General features: G+C 34.8%; 1 protein-coding gene across 3 annotated transcripts in view; it reads right to left on the bottom strand.

The window, feature by feature from the left end:
- Positions 1 to 148: 148 nt before the first annotated feature.
- Positions 149 to 19,856, bottom strand: part of PPP2R5C (protein phosphatase 2 regulatory subunit B'gamma) — an 85,437-nt gene continuing 65,729 nt past the window's right edge. For 2 of the 3 annotated variants that reach the window (XM_065685260.1, XM_065685261.1), the window contains 8 exons: positions 17,708 to 17,816; positions 15,519 to 15,572; positions 13,002 to 13,172; positions 12,316 to 12,443; positions 10,689 to 10,790; positions 8,470 to 8,542; positions 6,080 to 6,196; positions 149 to 3,045 (listed from right to left, as the gene is read on the bottom strand). In XM_065685260.1, coding sequence (XP_065541332.1) covers positions 2,914 to 3,045; positions 6,080 to 6,196; positions 8,470 to 8,542; positions 10,689 to 10,790; positions 12,316 to 12,443; positions 13,002 to 13,172; positions 15,519 to 15,572; positions 17,708 to 17,816 — 886 coding nt within the window. In that variant the 3' untranslated portion in view covers positions 149 to 2,913. Of the gene's footprint in view, positions 3,046 to 6,079; positions 6,197 to 8,317; positions 8,543 to 10,688; positions 10,791 to 12,315; positions 12,444 to 13,001; positions 13,173 to 15,518; positions 15,573 to 17,707; positions 17,817 to 19,856 lie in introns of those variants that run through there. The other variant, XM_065685262.1, reaches the window with a different exon arrangement.

The raw sequence follows: 19,856 nt of genomic DNA on the forward strand, positions 1-19,856 counted from the left end.
TTTTTTTACTAATTGCCTTACAATAAACCTTTTTTTGGGGGGGTGAAATGTATGGTATTATCTTAATTTGTACAGCTGATTCTGCAAACAATTACAATCTACACATCCCCAAGCACCCTGTGCTAAATTTAGTTTCATGATGAACAAGTAAAATTCACATGTTCTTTATTTGTCCATATAATACACCATTTTTTATAAGTTCTAAAATTAGATAAAAGCATATTAAATGGCAGGTGTATGAAGTTCTTCAGAAACAATGCCAGAACAAAAAATTGAATTACAAAATGTTAAAAAATGTAGGTACATTTGAACTTAACATTCCACTAATGCATAATGTTACAGATACTGTCTAATGAAAAATAATTGTGCCACTTACCTATTTTTGCTGTTTCTAGGAACTTTTTATTCTGTACATAAGACGAATCTGTACAAAATATGAAGTCTACATTTTTATTACTTATTACCATAAAACAAGGTACAATGTATGTACAATATTAAAATGAAGCCATACTAAAGCCACACTAAAAAGACACTTGTAATATTACTTTTTGACATTCCTGATGTACAGGTGTAATTTTTGAAAACTGGGGAAGGTGTCAGACAGAACTTTATGAAGAATAACAATCACCAAAATTCTACTTTAATTCTTTTTCTTTTGGATGTTTTAGTTTTAGAATGGTTTTGTACAGCATTCTTAGAACTTTATAAATATTGAAAATAACCATGCTAACCCGCTAGTGGTGATGGATTCTGGAATATTGCCTAAACAAATTTCAGTAGCCCAAAACTTCAAATATGACTTCATGATGAACGTCAAAAATACCACAGTTTTTCCCTTTTTGGTGAGTGTTTATCTTCAATAAAGAATAAAAATAAAATCTAGACAGTGAAAGATGTTCTTATATGTTGAGCATCACACAATCAAACATTGATATACTTTTTTTCTTTTTTTACCCCTTTGGGTAATATAATTCCTTTCAGCAACCTCTTGCACAAACATACTGAACACCCAAAATCAAAGGTAACTGATGATCTACCAGCTAAAGATGGAAGTTCAAACAATGGTATATCAAAATACACTGACATTGCTTTACACAATTAAAAAAGCACCCTTTTTCCCTCAAAAGGAGAAGGCATCTTTAAACTGTTTTAATATAGTTTATCCTAATGGTAAAGCATATTCTTTTTCAAGTTTTACAGGAAATGTTTTCAGACACAGTGGACGTTCCACTTAAAGGTTGGGCTGGTCTTTAAATTTAGTTGTTGTAAGCCAATATTTACCACCCTCAACTGTCTTCCAATAGACAACATGACAAATACTGGAATTTGAATGTTAAATGCAACCAACAAACAGCAGGCACTACATATGCACAAGGTTACTACGAATGTCTGCTTTGCGCATTTATTTTTTTTTTAAATGGATGCAGGAGACATTATACTTCCTTAAAAAGTAAACCAAAACTATTTTTAAAGAAGCTGCGTTTTTATCTCTTTATGCATTAAGACATTAAACATTAAGTTATATCATGTTACTGCCAGAGACAAAAGAAACTAATCACCCATTTAGAATAGCAGAACACATTTCAAACAGCTTGTAAGCAGGATAAGTAAGTCAAAATACTGGCCACCCTGAGAGAAATCAAATATTGAAGACAAAGCACTATAGTTTTAGAGATTTTCCTCCCGTGCTTTCCCATCTACAACAAAAAGCTCATTACATGCAAGTAATCTTGTGGAATATATAGCAGCATTTGAAGATCATCAGCAACTCAGATGCATTTTCAGTTCACTTGTGAGGTTTATTTGCAGCACATGTGCTCTTTACAACAACAACAAAAAAATTTTCACTGTAAAATTATGGTCACTATCTCCTCAGCTCTTAGACTCATTTGAAAAGAAGCAGAATGGAATTCAAGGGTCTGTTCTTTTTCTTATTTAATAAGCTTGTGATGTTGTGTTTCCTGAAAGGTTATGTTCATCTTTCAGATGAAAACTGATCCAACTAAAATCACGCATAGTATCTGCCACAGAATATTGAACTCCTAGAGCCCAAGAAAAATGCTGAGTATTAAAAAGCTCAGATAAGGGAGGAAACAATGAAAGAGTATTTTATTGACTTGAAAAAACTTAAATGTTATATTCAGTCCTTTTCCAGTCAGTAAACAAATTTTAATTTTAGGAAAAATTCTTCTACCAGTTCATATCTTGAATACTGGTGCCATATTATACACTAAAGACTGGAAAATATGGCTTTAAATATACATAAAGTATTAGGACATGGTATATATATATATATATATATCTTTATCCTAAGTAAATGAGAAATAAATTTACAGAACTCTTCGAAAGGAATGATGATTGAAGATTGTCATGAAAGTTACCAGTTTGTAAGCCATGTTTTATAGTACGAAAGAATAACTGTGTATTTTCAAAACTGCTGGTATATTGCAAGACAGCAACCATGTGGAAACAACTGTAAAGTTGAGAAATCCTAGAAAAAGTTTAATACTTATATTTGAAATAATTTTTCTTTTTTTGAAAACACACATTTATCATCAGTACCAACTGTTGGTCATTCACTTACATGGAAAGAGTTGATAGAATGCTTTTTTCAAATATGACTATAAAAACTGCATGATATCAGCTAGCTGGTGCTGTAACACCACCTCCAGGAAATTGCGTCCACTTGATTATAGTCAACCCAATATTCTGCATGTGGAATTGGGTAATTTACCATTGTTTGAACTACTAATCTTGAGCTGCATACTCTATTATTGCCTACAGAACTGGGTTGAAGAAAGCTTTGACTTTGTGTGTAACTGATTGGTATGGCACAAAAAGTAAGTTCTACTGTAGAACTGAGTCCAGAAAAAAACCAACTTTTCCTCCAAAATAGTATTTCACTGTAATAGTTTAATGCCCATCATGTGATATTAATTCATCAGCTCTGCAATGTGATTCCAAGGCTTTCATGGTATAGATATCCTGAGGCAGTTCTGACTTGCGTCGCACAAGAGGACGATCTTTTTTCTGATCTTTCTGTGCCTGAAATAAAAATAGAATAAAAGTTGGCCAAAATAATTAATAAACAGTTAAAGTATTTCTTGGCCATCAGTAAGCTCATTTATAGAAAAGAAAACCCAAACCAAAAAACCCAACAACCCTCCCCCCCCCCCCCCCAAAAAAAACCCCGCAAACAAACAAACAAAAACATATGGGGAAAATATTTATACCTTCTCCTCTTTACCCCACCAGTTACCCAGTTTCAAGTCCTGCCCCTCTTTTTTTGCTGAGGGGCAATATTAGAAACAGGCAGAAATTCTAAGCTGTTAGCAATCATGGCATTACTATCATGATTATCACTTGATAATTTAATTTTTTAAAACGTTATCTTCTCACTTATTTTTCATTTTGTCTCTACATTTAAGATAAATGATTTTGGTTTTTTTCCATGCTTCTAATTACTTGCACTATTCACATATCTGAAAATTTAAGCTTCCGCTCTATTATTTTACTGATGCTGTCTCAAAGCCAAACAGTATTGCTGTCGAAGTATCTTTAAACTATATAATGGTGTCTTTATAGAGTTCCTGCGTCTGTCTCACCCTTATGTGCCTGTTAGATCATAGGATCAGTGGTTAGGATTGGAAAGGACCTTAAGTTCATCTAGTTCCACCCCTGCTGCCATGGGCAGGGATACCTTCCACTAGAAGATGAATAAACATCATTGGTCTATGAAAAGAATCCTTATGAAAACTGATTGGCTTTTACTTAGCCACTGATTTACTAGCCTGTTCAAAAAGTTAGTAAGCCATGCCAGTCAAATTTTATAGTAGCAGAGTATACCCTACAAACCCTCACAGAGTCAGATACAGAAAAAAATTGAGTTTTTCTGTCATTCCATCACCTCTTCAGTACGGACACCCTGTTACATTGCTAACCTCTGGCACAAACCTTACTTTCACTGAAACTGTATGTATCTTTACACAGCTCCTCACTTCTGAAGTTTCACTTAAAAAAATAAATTGTTATTTTGACTTGCCCCTGCTCCCCCCACCCCAATAACTGCAGTACTGCTTGGTTTAGCATCAATTTCTAATGGTACTTAGACAGCAATACACAACTGTCTTTCCAGTGCCCTCTCGAAGAATTATGCAAGAATGCTACTTTGCTTGCTTTCTGCAATACCCTAATCCTTAATCAGTTCTTTGCTTTCCTTGTTACCCAGACTTATCAATCGAGCTCATCAAATAGGAATGCAATACATGCATTTTCCAGCTGAAACACTATAAATGAAGCTGTATATAGTTCCAACATCATAGTTCTGCTATGCTGAGTGCTTTGTGGAAAAGTAGTCAAGACCTAGGTAGGGTCCTTGGTTTTAGTCTGGGCTGCCATTACTCGTTGTATATTTGTATTGTGTAACACTGACTGAAATTCGCAATTACATCAGCAGCTGGGATTGGGAACTTTGTTCTTAACTGTTTGTCCCAACTACTAGTATATGTCACACTTTGGCCGATTTTCTTCTGGAGCTAATGTTAGAGCTCTCAGACTTAGCAGGTACAAGCTTTCATTCCCTCTGGCCAGGACAGAAAGTGAACCAAGGTCTCCTACTTCTGGAGAAAATCGTTATGACCTAAGAAATAGCATAGTAAAAGATGGACACTACCATCAACACAACACTAAGATTAAGAAGTACTTGTTTTTTTTCAATGATCTCGTACACACTTTCCTCCACTAGAAGTGGTTCTAAGCTCTGAAGTTGTGAAAGCAGGACCCTCTCCCCATCGAGTGGGGCCTACCTAAGCTATCCATGGTCTGAAAAAAAGGCAGAGGTTTAGAAATTTATTAAGCCCAGTACTCCTCACTGACTACCTCTAACCAGCACTCCCATTAAGGGCAATGCTACCCTCATTCACTGCTCTCAACCGGCATGTAATTCTTGGTGGCTGAATTACATGTAATGCATAGGGTTCCACTCCAGAGACAAGTGTTTAAAAACCAGCAATCACTGAACATGCCTTTCATGCATTCCCGTATTTCTTTTGATGTAAATCTTCATTCAAAATCCCACAGTACAAGTAATAAATAATCTTGAAGGACAATGACACTGGAGTTTTAAGAAAGTAACCTAGGAGATTAGGTTGACCATATGCTTATTTTTATTAAATTTGTTTGAAACATTGGTTCAAATTAACACACTTGATCTTCGATCTCAACCAGTTTTTCCACCTCCAGCTCATTTCTCTGGTCTTACAACTTCGCTGGATTTAGAGATACTCATATTACTGATACTGCTACCAGACATCTTGGTGATACTGCAATGCTCCCTGGCACCTCTCCATTTTCCATTAGCTCCAAGTTTAAATCTCTCATTTGAATGTCAGGATTATAGTTCTGTTTAACTGAAGTTAAATTAAAAATACCTGAAGATTACTAAGCATTAGCTAAGGATGAGAAGACTGGAATGACCTTCAGAGTCCAAGGACAGTGTAGTAGGTAATGGAATATGCCAAATGGTAGACTGAGGAAGATGACCCATTAAGTGAACAAGACAAAGGCATGCTTTACGTATTTTTCAAAATGTAGTAGCTTTAGCCTCTCAGAAGGCTCTGAGCAAAAATGTCAACACTGGAATCCAACTTTATACATTCGTACATACTTTATGCATTTTCCTGTAAAAAGCCCCAACCTTACATAGGTAAGAGAACAGACTACGATGTGGCAGAGTTCAGTTTTATTTTTAACTATCCTAAAAGCAAAATCATTGTTCCCATCATGAAATAAAAAGTTATTTCTAAGTGAAAAGAAAATGAAAATTCCTATAGAAGAAACATCGAAAGAGACCATACAGGAGATTCACAGGCATTAGAAATAAACCACTGTATTCCTGGCTGCTATAGTACCACTTAAGAGTAGCAGCTCTAAGGAAGATTATTACTCTAGGATAAATGGTTATGGGGCTGAAAATAGAACCTAGATTTATGGCTATGATTAGCAGTCACTAAGGGGAAAAAAAAAAAAAAAAGGAAAAGTAATTCATGATTTAGAGTACTTTATCTTCACATGGCTTTACCTGACAAGCCTCTTCTTTCACCGTCTTTTTCAGCATCTGCAAATCTTCAATTAAAGGCCCATCTGTTTCCATTGCAACGGGACTGTTCAGCAAACTTGTGTCACTATATGTTGGGTACTAATAAAATGCAAAGTGTTAAAATAATCATTCTTAGTAGTAACACCTAAATAGTAAGAGTGTATTTCAGTATTTGAACAATAAGATCAGCTATTTGAGTTAAGCTTCAGTATCTTATGCTTCCAGGCACCAAGTAATAAATTCTAAAATGGAACTCCAATACTTCTACTTGGCAGAAATATCCTGTTGAAGAATACAGTCAGAACACACACACACACACAAGAACTATGCTTTCATTATCTGAGGTTGAATTTTAAAATATTCAGATTTTGCCAGTACTGAACTGAATGCAAACATTTATCTGAAACCTTATTAATACATTGTCTAGTTGCTTGTGAACAGTGTAGCAACCCAAACACAATGATTTTAGTTTCTGGTGCAGTTCCACATTGGAAGAGAAAATACACTTAAAACACCAAATATGGTTAACATAAGTTTATAGTAATTTCAAAACAGAGTATTAAACTTCTCTGTCTTGAGAAACAGCCTCTTGTATAGCATGTAAGCTTACTGTACATCAAATTCAGTAATTTAAATGCTAGTTTAACTCAGATGATGAGTATGTGATCTTGAAAAATTGTGTGTGTTTCTGAATTAGTTTTGATTTCATCTGTTTTTTCCTCATAATATGCTAGTATCTGAGTGTAGCAGTAACAGTGCAGATGAGAAAATAGAAAAAAAAAACTATAGCAAGGATTTAATGAATCCAATTACAATGATCTCAAATCTTAAAATGTATTCCCTGTGTCACACAGTCAGGAACAGGTCTGAGCAGCAACTGTCAGTAATTACACAAATTACAAATTTAACAAATTCCAGGAAAAAAAAAATCAAAAACCCCTTAAAAAGCCATTATATAGAGCGCTAAAAGCATTTATAACCTTATGCCAATTCACTGGAGTACTTCATGTTCAAATTAATATTTTTAAAATGTATGTATTTAAATTTTTTTAAGCTTTAAATGCTCCTCAAACACACTATGCAGAACATGCTTGTATGCAGGTTGTGTCAATGAGTTTTAGAAAATATGGTTACAAAAAATTACTTGTGAAGAAACAAATTTTCGATTGCAAGTCAATGCCATTATTTAGCCAGACATGCAATTCCAAATATCAAGTAGTGTTCAAGCAAGGCTTTCATATGGCTTATCTGATTAGCAGAATGTTTTATCACTGAAAGTCAAGTGCTACTTTCCTATGACTCTTTTTTGGTTAACTTTGCTTATCTGCTGTCAGCTGACATTGTAACAAATTTTATTTCAGCAGTTTAGGAACTGTCCCCTGAGAAACACCACAAGAACAAAAATATTTATGAAATTCCACCTTCTTAGAAAAAAGATGACACTATAGTCTGTTTTAAAATAGCATTGAGATCATAAAGTGTCCCACTTCTGTATACAGAGTACTACTATTCCCTCTTCCACCTTTTGAAACTCAGCTAGATGATAAAAAGATACAATACAGTAAGTTTCTCGCTGCAGCAAAGTAGAATTCTGGCTGCAAAGTAACTGAAATGCTTGGGGTCTTTTTGCCTATAGCAGTAATCAGTATGACAAAGGAAAACTGGCAGCACCCTCCAAGCAGATCAGGGGGAAAATCCCCAAACAAAAATAAAACCAAAACCACCCAAGTCAAACCATCCCCCTCTCCCATAATCTCAAAATATAATACAGAAACAAAAATAATTGACTGTTCAAAATTTCAGTTACATCAAGTAATGTAGGTTACTTACTAAAAGGAAAAGTCAATTTCCCTTTTAGTAAGAACCTGAGGTGCAGGTTCACCAGAAGACCGGCCCAATCCAAGTAGGAGAACAAATGCAGCAGACTAGAATGAATAGTATTACTTTAATCCATTAGACACAGAGCGAAACTGACCAGTCATAACTCACAGTTTGCAGAAAGATCTCTTTTGTAATATAGTTTGCAAAACAGCTTTTCAAGAGAAACCAATTATGGCATCTCTCTCTGTTTTCCATGATTTTGTACAATAACTTCAAACCACAATACAGTATCTCCTCTATACTCCTGCATACAATATTCTCCTAAGAAAAGGAAAAAGTACTTCATACCATACTTTTCAGAAACCTTTTTTAAAAAACAATTACTTGCACAAGTGAAAGTTACAAATTTTTAAAGTATTTTTATTGTATATATTTTCATAATACAATTAGTGAAATTGCTTTATTTCATGATCAGTCAGATCTGTTTCCCCCTCTGATATTTAACAAAACTAAGGTATTTGAACATGAACATGTTAATCTTTTCTAAATACCTGGGGATTTGATTTGGCTAGATTTTCTATTTTAACCCATGCTTCTTCCCGTTCCTTCAATTTTAGCTTCTCTCTGGAAAAAAAAAAAAAAATTAGAAGCAAAAATAGCAAAAGGAGCTCGGTGAATTTTGTATCACAGCTTGGATACTTTCTTAAGCACTAAGAAATTAACTAGAAGTCAAGAGTATAAATTATTAAGCTACGCCTGTTGTAACTTACTGCCCAAAATACCACTTCCTGTTGACAAGATAACTGGCATCATTTCAATACCCCATGACCGCAAAGGAAAAAGAAAATTCTCTTAGAAAAATAAGCTGATATGAGCCAGTTTGTTGCTTAATAACTACATTAAAAGACTTAAAATGAAAACAGAATTCTTGATCTATTTTGAAAGTATTTGTGTTTCAACTTTGTAATATTTCAATTTTACATTGAAACGTAAGAAACTAGTATCTTGCCATAAAAATTGGCAGAAATTCTTATTGTCAGCCCAATGGCTTAAGGTAATAGTTTAAAAGAAAAGGTCCAGAGACATCTTGAACTTAACATAGACATACCCAACAGACTTAACATAGAAGTACACAACAAACACACCCATTCAAGGGAGTCCCAAGCTAAGAAGGATGACACCGGATGCCTTTTTTCTTTCTCCGTATTAAAGCAGGAAAGGTTTGTTTCCTTCTGCCTAACATAGTTTAAAATTGTAAAATGTAGGGGCTTGTTTTTAACTCTTTCTTTCTTACAGATAAATAATTTACTGCAGAGACTAGAATCAACACCTGTCTTTGAAACCTGATAGAGTTTTAAAAGGGCTTTGAGCTTAAGAGTGCTGAAAATGCTCTCAGGCTTGAATGCATAGAGCAGATAATCCAAATGTAAAAAAAACCCCACCCCCCTCCCCCCCCAAAAAAAACCACACCAAAAACCAAAAAACCCAATGAGACAAAAAAGTTATATTCAAGCACATACAAAATTTGCCCCCAACTCTCAATTAAGTTCAGCTAAGTAGAACTCTTTAGCCTCCCTCCCCCCACTTATTAAGTTCTTGTCTGATAGGGGATTTTTTGGGGTTTTGTTACTACATCACTCAGCATCTTGGCTGCCTTAGTTCACACTCAAAATGCCACCCACAAAAGATCCAAAAAACAGAGAAGGAAAGTTTGCTTTGACATTTAAAAAGGATTCTACTTATTTGCTATGAGGGAAGAGAGACTTACATGAACTTTTTTTAAAAAGCAAATGTTCAAATTTCATTACCTATAAACACACACACAACTTAGATACAAGCTCATTTCTACTTAAATTGTAGAAAGGAACTTCAAAACTTGGACAAATCAATCCCCATTGAGAATTTGTACTACTTTCAGTATATTGGTTTAAAATGGGTGTATCATTTGAGCCACCACTTGAAGCAATCCCTATTCACTTTGAAATTAAAACCAGAATTCAAATCCAGTATGCACTTTCTAACTATACTCCCCAGCACCTAAGGTGAGAGTGAAAACATTAATACTTTTGACTTCTCAATCTCACTTTAGTAGGCTTTATAATATCCCAAATATTCAAAACACTATGTCTAACAAAATTAGACATGGAGGAGCAGAAGATAAGTGACTTTATGATCATAAAATCTGCATTTTGGGGCATAAACCAGAAAAATTCTAGCTTCTAAATCCCTGCTCTGTTCACTGGCCTATGCAAGAATATACTAAATTCAGCAGGAGTCTTCTGGCAGGTAATGTACAAATGCCCTCTATTTCAATAGACTGATAACTTTATTTTGGGTAGTTTTTAGAAAACATTCACATATGCTGAGACATAATGCAATGCTTTAAAATATTGGAAAAGTGCTTTGGGAAGAACTGAGTAACAACGTGGAAGGAAATAACACTGGGTAAATAAAGCATGCTAAAATAAATACAGGATGTAAACTAAACTGTTTAACAGATCTTTTACACTGGGCTCCACGAGTACCCCTCTCAAGTTTATTTTTAGGAAGATTGTGACCCCCAGCAGTATTAGGTATAAGACCACATGAGGCATCCTACTGCTAAGGAGATTTACAGTTCACCTATAATAAGTTTCACCAAGTCAATTCAGAGACTGTTGCACTGTAAATGAATGGGCAACTTCCCCGCTAAAGACAGTAGTTTTTCAGAGCTAAAGCACTCTGAACAAATTATTCCAGAACAGACAGACACACTGACATGAAAACTTACTTCAGTTTTTCTGCTTTAAATTGCTGTGTGCAGTCATCGAACAGTTTTTGGTTCATCTCCATGAAGAGTTTCAGAGCATTGTATATCAAGCCATGTATTGTCCTACAAGCAAAACTTCTGGTTGAAATTCAGAGTACTTTAAACTTTGAAATCTATTTTTTTCTGGTCAACAGTAGCCAATAGCCTACATAACTGGAAAACTACAACATTTCAGAATAAGTGGAAACAAAGCTAGTTAGTGGAAATTTCAGTTTACCCTCAAAAGGGCTAATGCAAGTACTAAAATTACCAACTCGAATGCAGCTTTCATTCTCTACAGCACTACTTACCACTTTTGATGTCTAAACTTCATTTTTAACAGTGGATATGTTAATACAGGATTAGTTTTGAAATTTAGTAACTGATGCTAATCAAACTAGGGTTATTAGAGAAAATGCAAGATGACATTGATCTTGATATAAGTAACTTACTGGCAGCTGACAAATTCAAGGAAAAAAATCCAACATTAACGATTAAAAGGAGCATGGAAAAGACACCATTCATTTAAAGAACTGTCACACAGCAGCAAGCACTCCCTTTAACACAATTATGCCACATACTCTAGAAAAAGTGTTAGAAAAGTGGAAAAAATCAGAAAATAAAATAATCTGCTTTATGAAGCACTTTTACAAAGTAATTTACATTTCCAATCTGTAATGTACTACTGATAATTAAATCCAAAAAGCAATCCATTCAATGATTATTTTGTACCATACATGTGAGCTACAAGTAAGAGTGCAGCTGTACTGGGTAGCACGACTTCTGCTCAGAGTAAAATGAATGCAAGGCCTTGAAAGCCGGAAAAAACAGTCAACAGCAATCCACATTTACTGTGTACAATTGCATCACTGAATCTCAGTTTTATTAATGAGTACATTATTTGTTACTGCTTACATCCAGTGACAGTAACCAATTACTTTAACATCACTTTATTTTCCATTTCTTTTCCTGTGTTTAGTGGCAGACTGATTTCTCATTCTTGGCCAACCCACCAGCAGTCCTCAGCACTAGCCTGTGATACTTTCACTATCCCAGCAGTTGCACAATAGCTCAAAGAGGCACTTTACAATGGAACACCTGCAGAAAGGAGCTGACCAGGACTGTTTTCATACATCAGTGCTACGTTATTGTGGGGGGAATAAAGTTAAAATAGTCAATGGAGAAAGAAAAGAAAGCAATAAACAATGGGGGGAGGAGGAGGAGGGAAGGAAATACTAACTTGGTCTACAATATATTTCCATTAGAATGCAGAAGAAATGCAAAACAGCAAAGATGTTAAAGATCAGAAATCAAGGTTAGTCTTTAGAAGTATCTGAACTACAGATTCAGCCAAATCTGGTTCATATTAATAAAAATACATCATGGACGAGATGCACTAAAAATATTGTTTCTTGTTTAATGAAAACTTTTCTTCCTCAGTTCTTTATACTTCCTAAAAATTTTGCCAACAGTAGTCTCCTCCTCATTCAGCAACTTGAATGTCATAAACAGCTCAACATACTAGCAACTCAAATAACTGAACCACTTTTAAGCCTAAAACTAAACATAAGTGAACTAGCAGAATCTTATTTGTACAAGTGTTTCTTACTTGTTCCAATGTGTCTTTGAATTCCGGTACAAGGATGGAAACATGATGGGTAAAATTTTTGCTGCATTATCACTAATTAGACTCATAATATATTCATTATTCCAGTAGTATAATGCTCGCTCTGCAACCTAAGACGACATGAAAAAAGGAAAATTTCAGACAACCTCTTATTAACAGCAAATAATTGAAACATTTGACAGAAATAAGGGAAAGGTCAGACTGGATTTAATTTTTTCTAGTGCAAATGGAGCCATGGAGCTTATGGAAAATGCTATGTAAAAATTGCTTTTTCCTTGATAGGAACACGGTTCAAACTATAACCTATGAACTCTGAAGTGCAAGCAAGGAAATGTTTTCCCAAAGAAAAGAGTATCTGTAGAATTCCATTACAAGCAATGAAATGCAAACACTGTGTACTTGAAGGGTTCACGTAATTCTGAAAACAGTGAGCTATTAAGCTTTTATGCTAAGCATAACACTGAAGTGAATCACCCAATACGAATGCGCATAGCACACTCTTGAAAAAAAAACCAATAAAGCTAACATCTGGATCCCTAAAATTTAACACAGAATCGAATGCCTTTTTTTAGCAACAAATAAAACCCACTGAATAATAACAGGTAATACCATTAACAAACATGCTTTATGAAAATTCTCTCATTACAGTACATTCACTAGGTACAGACCTGGAAGTGTGGACTGGACACACATTTGGCTAGCTGTCTGAAAAGAGGCTCCATAACTTTGACAAATTCAGATGGTTCAATAACATCTAAAATTTCTTCTAGTTCATTTAGAAACATGACTTCTTTTGGACTGTGAGTCTTTGGCCAATATTTCAGCAGCGCCATTACAACCTGTAGAGACAAAGTGAACATACTCACAGTAATTCGACTTTATCGCACTAAATTATATCTCATCAAGAAGTCCGGTACTTTAAACACAACACAACTCAGATATTTTGTCCCATGTGACAGCAGTAATTAAACATGGTGCAGTGTCACAGAAGTAACTGTTAATAGATCTAAAAACGCTCCTTTGGAAAACAAAGTTATGCACATAAAAGACATGTTTATAAATAATAAGACTAGAGGATGACCTGACCCCTAACTTCGCAGGATCAAAGTTCAAATCTGTTATTACACTATGGGGAAAATGATCTGCCATTTAAGTGAAAGGAGCTTTCAATCTCTTATTTCTTGGAGCTGTACTCCAAAGCTCAAGAAATTAAGTTTTATGATTTTAAGAAAGTATTTACTATAAATACCCAAACTGACAGATGACCAACAACTCTAGGCATGTTGCTCTTAAAGCATTAAGTTTTATTTAACTGACTAAATTTACTATAATTAGAGACTTTCCTCATGACTCTTATTTACCCAGCTTGCTGAAGCAGTTTTTGCCTGGCAAACCATGAATACTCAAAAGACAGGTGGGTGGGATCCATAAAAATGTGATCTAAAGGAAGTTGTCTGCCAGTTAGCTCGCAGCTCTTCAAAAAGAGTCTATACATCTGTGGGAAATGTTTCTCAAATCTAATTGAAAACCAGAACTATTTCAACTACTGAACATGTAAGTCAAAGAATTTGTCTGAAAAGTGGTACTAACTTAGCAGTTAAAATATATTTAGACACCATATTTATTAGTGTAGTTACTGATTTCATCATAATTTATTCAAGAATCTTTGGAAATATACAAATGAAGGAATAACAACTCGTGTTGTTAGCAATTTCTGACTTAAGAAAAATAAGAGTAAACACAAATGTGTTTGTTATGAAAGGACAATGATTTTTCCCCGAAAAATGTTAGTTTTCAAAAGGTAAAATTTTAGATTTTTTTTTTTTAACCATAATACCTGTTTTCTATCTGTGGCAATTTGGTGCCAAAGAATATTTAAATAGGAAGACAATTTCCCTCAAAGGATATTTAAGCTATGTAGCAGTGGACAAAAAAAAATCCAGAACAGTACAGACTTCTGGAAAAATTCTTTAAAAATAAAATTTATGTTTTGTCTTTTTATATAGTTTAAAAGCTTCAATGGCTCATTAGCCTCTCTCAAACGATTTTTGCTCTCATTTAGAAAAAACCCCCAAAAAAACCAAAGCAGTTTCTATTTTTGTTTTCTGAAATTTTTACAGAAGCCCAGCTTTTTGTATGAAAGCAGATACTATGTCCTGGGGAAATTTATGCAGCTTTTTTCAAGAAGATGCCAGAAAGTCTCATATAACAACAGGAAGGGAAAACAGTTTTTTGTAATAACCACAATTTTTGAAGGACACCTTAGTACTTCAGTGATGCGTGTGCTACATTTTTAAATAATGTTGTAATCATGTACTACTTTGGGATCAAAAAAAGAGAAGAGACTTGCATATATGTCAGTTCAGATCTGTACTAGGAAATAGGCAACATCCTAGCTGATTTCTGGAAGCAAGCTAAGTTTTCAAGGTCTCATACAGCACAAGTGACAGAATGTCTGACATTTGATAAGTTAACAAATATTTAAAACTCTAATTCAAAGAGAGCTCATGCTCAGCTGCATACTCCATTTGTTTAAAGAAACCCAGTTCCCATTTTACAACAAAAATGGTAACAATCTAATAATGTGCACTTTTGTTAATAACAATCATTTTACTGATTGCTACTTAGTGATTAAACACATTAGTTCTTACCTACTTCATATTGGGTTTAATGAGGCAAAGCACTATATGCTATGAAGGATAATTAAAAGTATTCATCTACACAATTAGGTGCAGCCAGACCAACATCTGCTTCTGTCTATGGTCCAAACTTCATAGACATGAACAGGATCTAACTCAAAAGCCTTGCATTAGTAGGTAGTTCCATGTGCCAGAAATCTGTGCTCAATCATCATCAGTCTCTCGATAGAGCACAGTTCAGGCAAGCTGATTTCTGACTAAACCACTTCGGCATCAAACATCTCATATCCAGACAGCCAGAAGAAAAAATAAGCAGAATGAACTCTACTGTTAGTAAAAGGTATGCTCTTAAAGTTTCTTTTAATTCATTTTGGACATTCAACCAAGTGTTGGAAAAACTGAATTTGACAGATCAAAATTAAATGTGACTCTTCCTAATAAAACCAATTACATATCAATACTTTGATCCTCAAACCCCCTTAAACAGTCTACAGATTAAAGGAATATTAATATTCCAAAGCATATAATAATGGAAGATAAACTTACTGGTTCTGTAAGTGTGCTGTCCTTTTCTAAAAATTGAACTACACAGTATGCCAGCTACAGAAAGAGAGAGAGAGAGATACTTATTAATGCTCTTTGAAGGCACTTCGAAACCACTAGTGTAAGTGGAGAACACTCCTAATTCAAATAAAAACAACAGGTTTTCTGTAATTTTCCAGAAATTATTTTGCACACAATTTAAACAACAAAAGGGCAAATACATTTTACCAATTTTTCCCAACCTTCCCAAGTCTGTCCTCACCTTTTGCTGGGCAAACACATAATTCGATGTTTTCTTTTTAGATCTAGTACTTCGCATTTCAGTACACTTCATCTTTTCAAACACGGGATTTAAAAATCACTATCTTGTCCTTTAAAGTGCTCTCCACTTGCCAACATTTTGGTGTCCCATACTGATTTAGTAAGTATTTTATATTTCATAACCTTAATTAGAAATGCATTGAACAGTCATAAGTCTTAGAATTTTCTAGACATGAGAACTAATGCTAACTGTGCATGTCAATATAAAGCTGATACAAGCTGAGGCTGAATTACAGTATTTACCAACTTCGAGAATCAGACTGTCTATCCGTGCCTGAACGGTGAACTATTACATACACCCGTTTCAATTAGTAGGCCAACAGTCCTAAAGTAAATGGGAGGGTCACTCCTTAACCACTTTTTCTAATGTCTCCTGACTTACGAAAGTTCACCTGATGAACCCAGTTCCTTTCTGATGAGTGCTGCCAAGAATGTCCCTAAGTAATTCGAGGAAAGTACAAAGGTTACACACAGTGTTCTCCATTATTTTACAGTAATTTTGAATTGGATGTAGAAATTATCTTTCTGCATGTATATCTGGATTTGGCAGCAAATCCTTTTGAATATCTGCCACTGTTTCAATGTGAATTTTTGTGGTTTTACTCTCGTGTTTCACACACTAAACTCACTCAAAAAGCTTTCCTATCTCATGCAATAGAACACGTAAAAAAGGCATTTCCCTATGTCTTCTTTTTACTAATGGTAATGAGAAATCCTTATCTCCTGAAGGCTTTGGAGAGTTAGTTTGTGAATTAAGGGGAAGATATAAAGACCAAGCCATCTCAGGTAGGTAGAAGAAAAGGTGGCTATCACAGCTGCCTGCACTAGTTGAAATTATAAGAAAGGTCTAATTCGTCACATCCCAACAGGTTGTGTTCATAGCATTTAAAAAAATGGGAAAAAATATTTTTAAATGGGAGCAACTCTAGCCTACTACTTCAACAGGAACCGATTTGAGCCCCAGTAGGCAAGATCTAAAGTAAATGCTTATAAGCATCTCTAATTGCTAAAGAACTGTAATTACAGAAATGGTGTTCTTAAAAATACAAGTTGTTAGTGTTTTATTTGAAGAAATGGTACTTAAAACTTGGAGTACTTGAATCTACACAGACATGTTCAAATTTCAAATAAAAAAAAAAAAAAAACAACAAACCAAAAACCCCAAACTAACAAAACCAAAGCTGTGTAACAGCCTCTCACTGAGAAAATTTCAGTATATCATGATACTGTATTTTCTCTAATACTGTATGATTTCCCACTTCTCTAGAAATTCTGAATGGAACTAAACTCAGCACAGAAAACACACAGCTGGTTTATAAGCATGCTACAACTCAGATGCACCCTTTTTTGATTTTAATTCTAAAAAGATCTTATAAATAATGATGTCCCACTAAATGCTCAATTCTTTAACAGTTGTAAGACACTGAATTCAGCTGAAATTCTCCATGTAGTTTAGAAAAAATCTGTTTATAGATGACAAGCATTAAAACCATACTTTTCTGCAATTTTTGTGTGTCTAAATATTACAAACGAGAATAAAATAAATAAAAAATTTTGTGTGTGGATACATATCAAGAACTTTCACATTAAGGAACTACTTCACGTGTTTCATCTGTAAACATTACAGTGCTATTTTTAAAAAGGTATTTATTTATACACAAAACACATATTTTGAAGTAATTTCCCTTCCCTCCTCCCTCAACAAGTGAGGCATTATAGGTACATATATTAAGTAATTTCCCTAAGGCCAGTTATTAGGCAAGTGTTGGGAGCGTTCAAACAGAATTTCTATCAGTATGATGAGAGTCCCCCTGTCCTCTCTAGGCAAGCATATTTTAACGCTAGTATGAAAAATGCTGAACAAAATTTACCTGTGGATGGTAGACACTGAGTGATTTCACTTTGTGCAATGGTAACAAAACCTTCAATAAGAATATTTTGTGCTCTTCTTTTAATGGTAAGGCAAATCCATTAATTATGCTGCCGGGGAAAGAAATTTTAAAATAGAAGTCAGTAATTATACAAGATCTGCACTGCTGTACAGCATTAACATCAGTTAAAATATCGAGAATCCTATTGCCCATTTAGTATTTTAAATTCTATTTTATTACTCTAATGCTTTTCAATAACAAGGACAGAAGGCACTCAGACAAAAGGAACCTACTATATTCCTCTTGAAAAAAGAAACAAAACCGAACAAGCCAAAAACAGAACATCACAAAACCATTAAAAGGTGCAAAGTTACATTTATTTCACATCTTGGAAATCAGATGATGTCCAAAAATTAAAGCTTAATAAGCACTTGTGTATCCTTGTTGCACATGCTAAAAGTAATTTTCATTAGTAATGACTTCACAACTATTTTTGAGGATATGTATTTTTCCTCCTGAAGTCTCTCAATGCATAATCTCAAACCCCCATTACTACATAACATTTCTATGGTTTCTTGCCACAACTTCCTTAAAAAATATAGATTAACTTAATTTATATATAAAAAAAAAAAAGCGTCTCCAAGATGTTTTAAGGTTTGTTATACCGAAAGGAGCAAAAATGTGGGGTGAGTTCAGCCTTGATCAAGCATGAAGAAATTCTGCAATCCAGTCAAAAGATGATTGCAAGAAACACCATAACCGCACTAGTAGTTCCTACATGAATTGTTTGTTTGTCCAGTATTATATAGTACTTAGCAAAGGAGAAGACATGAAACGGAGTACTTCAGCATGAAACTCAATTCCTCTATTTCTCACAAGTCAAAACTCAAGAACCCAACTAAAAACTTAGTTACTCCTTATTGGACTGGAAGAATAACCAATACAGAACAGTTACAGCTCAGAAACCTCATTTAACTATTAAAAGTTTTGATTTGGAAGTCTGAATGAAAACAGAACAAAACCAAACAATATCCCCCTCCCTCCCCCCAAAAAAACCCCAAACCAAACAGAATGAACAACCTTAACTTTTACATTTGTAACACTTAAAAGATAACCTAACAAAACCAAGAATAAAAACACTGGTGACTTTAGTAACAATTGTGAAGATTTAGCTCCATATTCTACTATTTATGTAGTCTTCAGTATATCTTGATGAGTATTACTCGATTATAGGATGTTGAACATTTCAATGAAAATTAAATAACTATTCTGGGGAGACATGTAGGCTTCAAAAATTTTAAAGCATCCTCCCAATTTCAACAGCATTCTGAGCTGCATTCAGAACAGCATTGCCAGTAGGTTGAGGGAGGTGATCCTTCAACTCTGCTCAGCCGTGTTGAGACACATCTAGAGTGCTGGACACAGTTATGGGCTCCCTAGGACAAGAAGGATGTAGACATACTGGAGAAAGTCCAGTAAAGTGCCACAAAGGTAATAAAAGGACTGGAGCATCTGACATACAAAGGAAAGCTGACAAATCGCTTTAGCCTAGAGAAGGCTTAGGGGTATCTTATTCATGTGTACAAATACCTGAAGGAATGGTGGTGTGTGGAAGAGTCAGACTCTTCAGTGGTGCCCTGTGAAGGGGCAGGAGTCAACTGGTGCAGGAAATTTCATTCAAATGTAAGAAGAAAAGCTTTTTATTGTGAGCATGGTCAAACATGGGAATCTGCTGCCTAGAGGAGCTGGGGGGCATAGGTCTCCATCCCTGGAGATACCCAAAGCCCAACCAGACACAACGCTGAGCAACCTGTTCTCCTTGACATGCTACTGTTATGTGCAAAGATATGGAAACACCATAAAGTAAATCTAACCAAGCTTTTAAAGTGTATTAATGTACAGTAAAAAAACCCTAACTAAACCAAAACAGCCCCCCCCCCCCCCCCCCCGCAAACAACAATATAAAAAAGACCAAAAGCAAAGGAAAAAAACCCCACAAAACCCCACCCCAAACACTTGCACATGAATTACATAAATCAGTTGATAAAAACCACTCTAGTTTTGATGAAGCTATCAGCTTTAAGTTGTAAAATTTTCAAAGACTTTCAGATACATCACTGCAATTTGCAAAATAATGGGATTCACAAAA

This window comes from Lathamus discolor, chromosome 6 (genome assembly GCF_037157495.1).
Source record: "Lathamus discolor isolate bLatDis1 chromosome 6, bLatDis1.hap1, whole genome shotgun sequence".
Classification (NCBI taxonomy): Eukaryota; Metazoa; Chordata; class Aves; order Psittaciformes; family Psittacidae; genus Lathamus; species Lathamus discolor.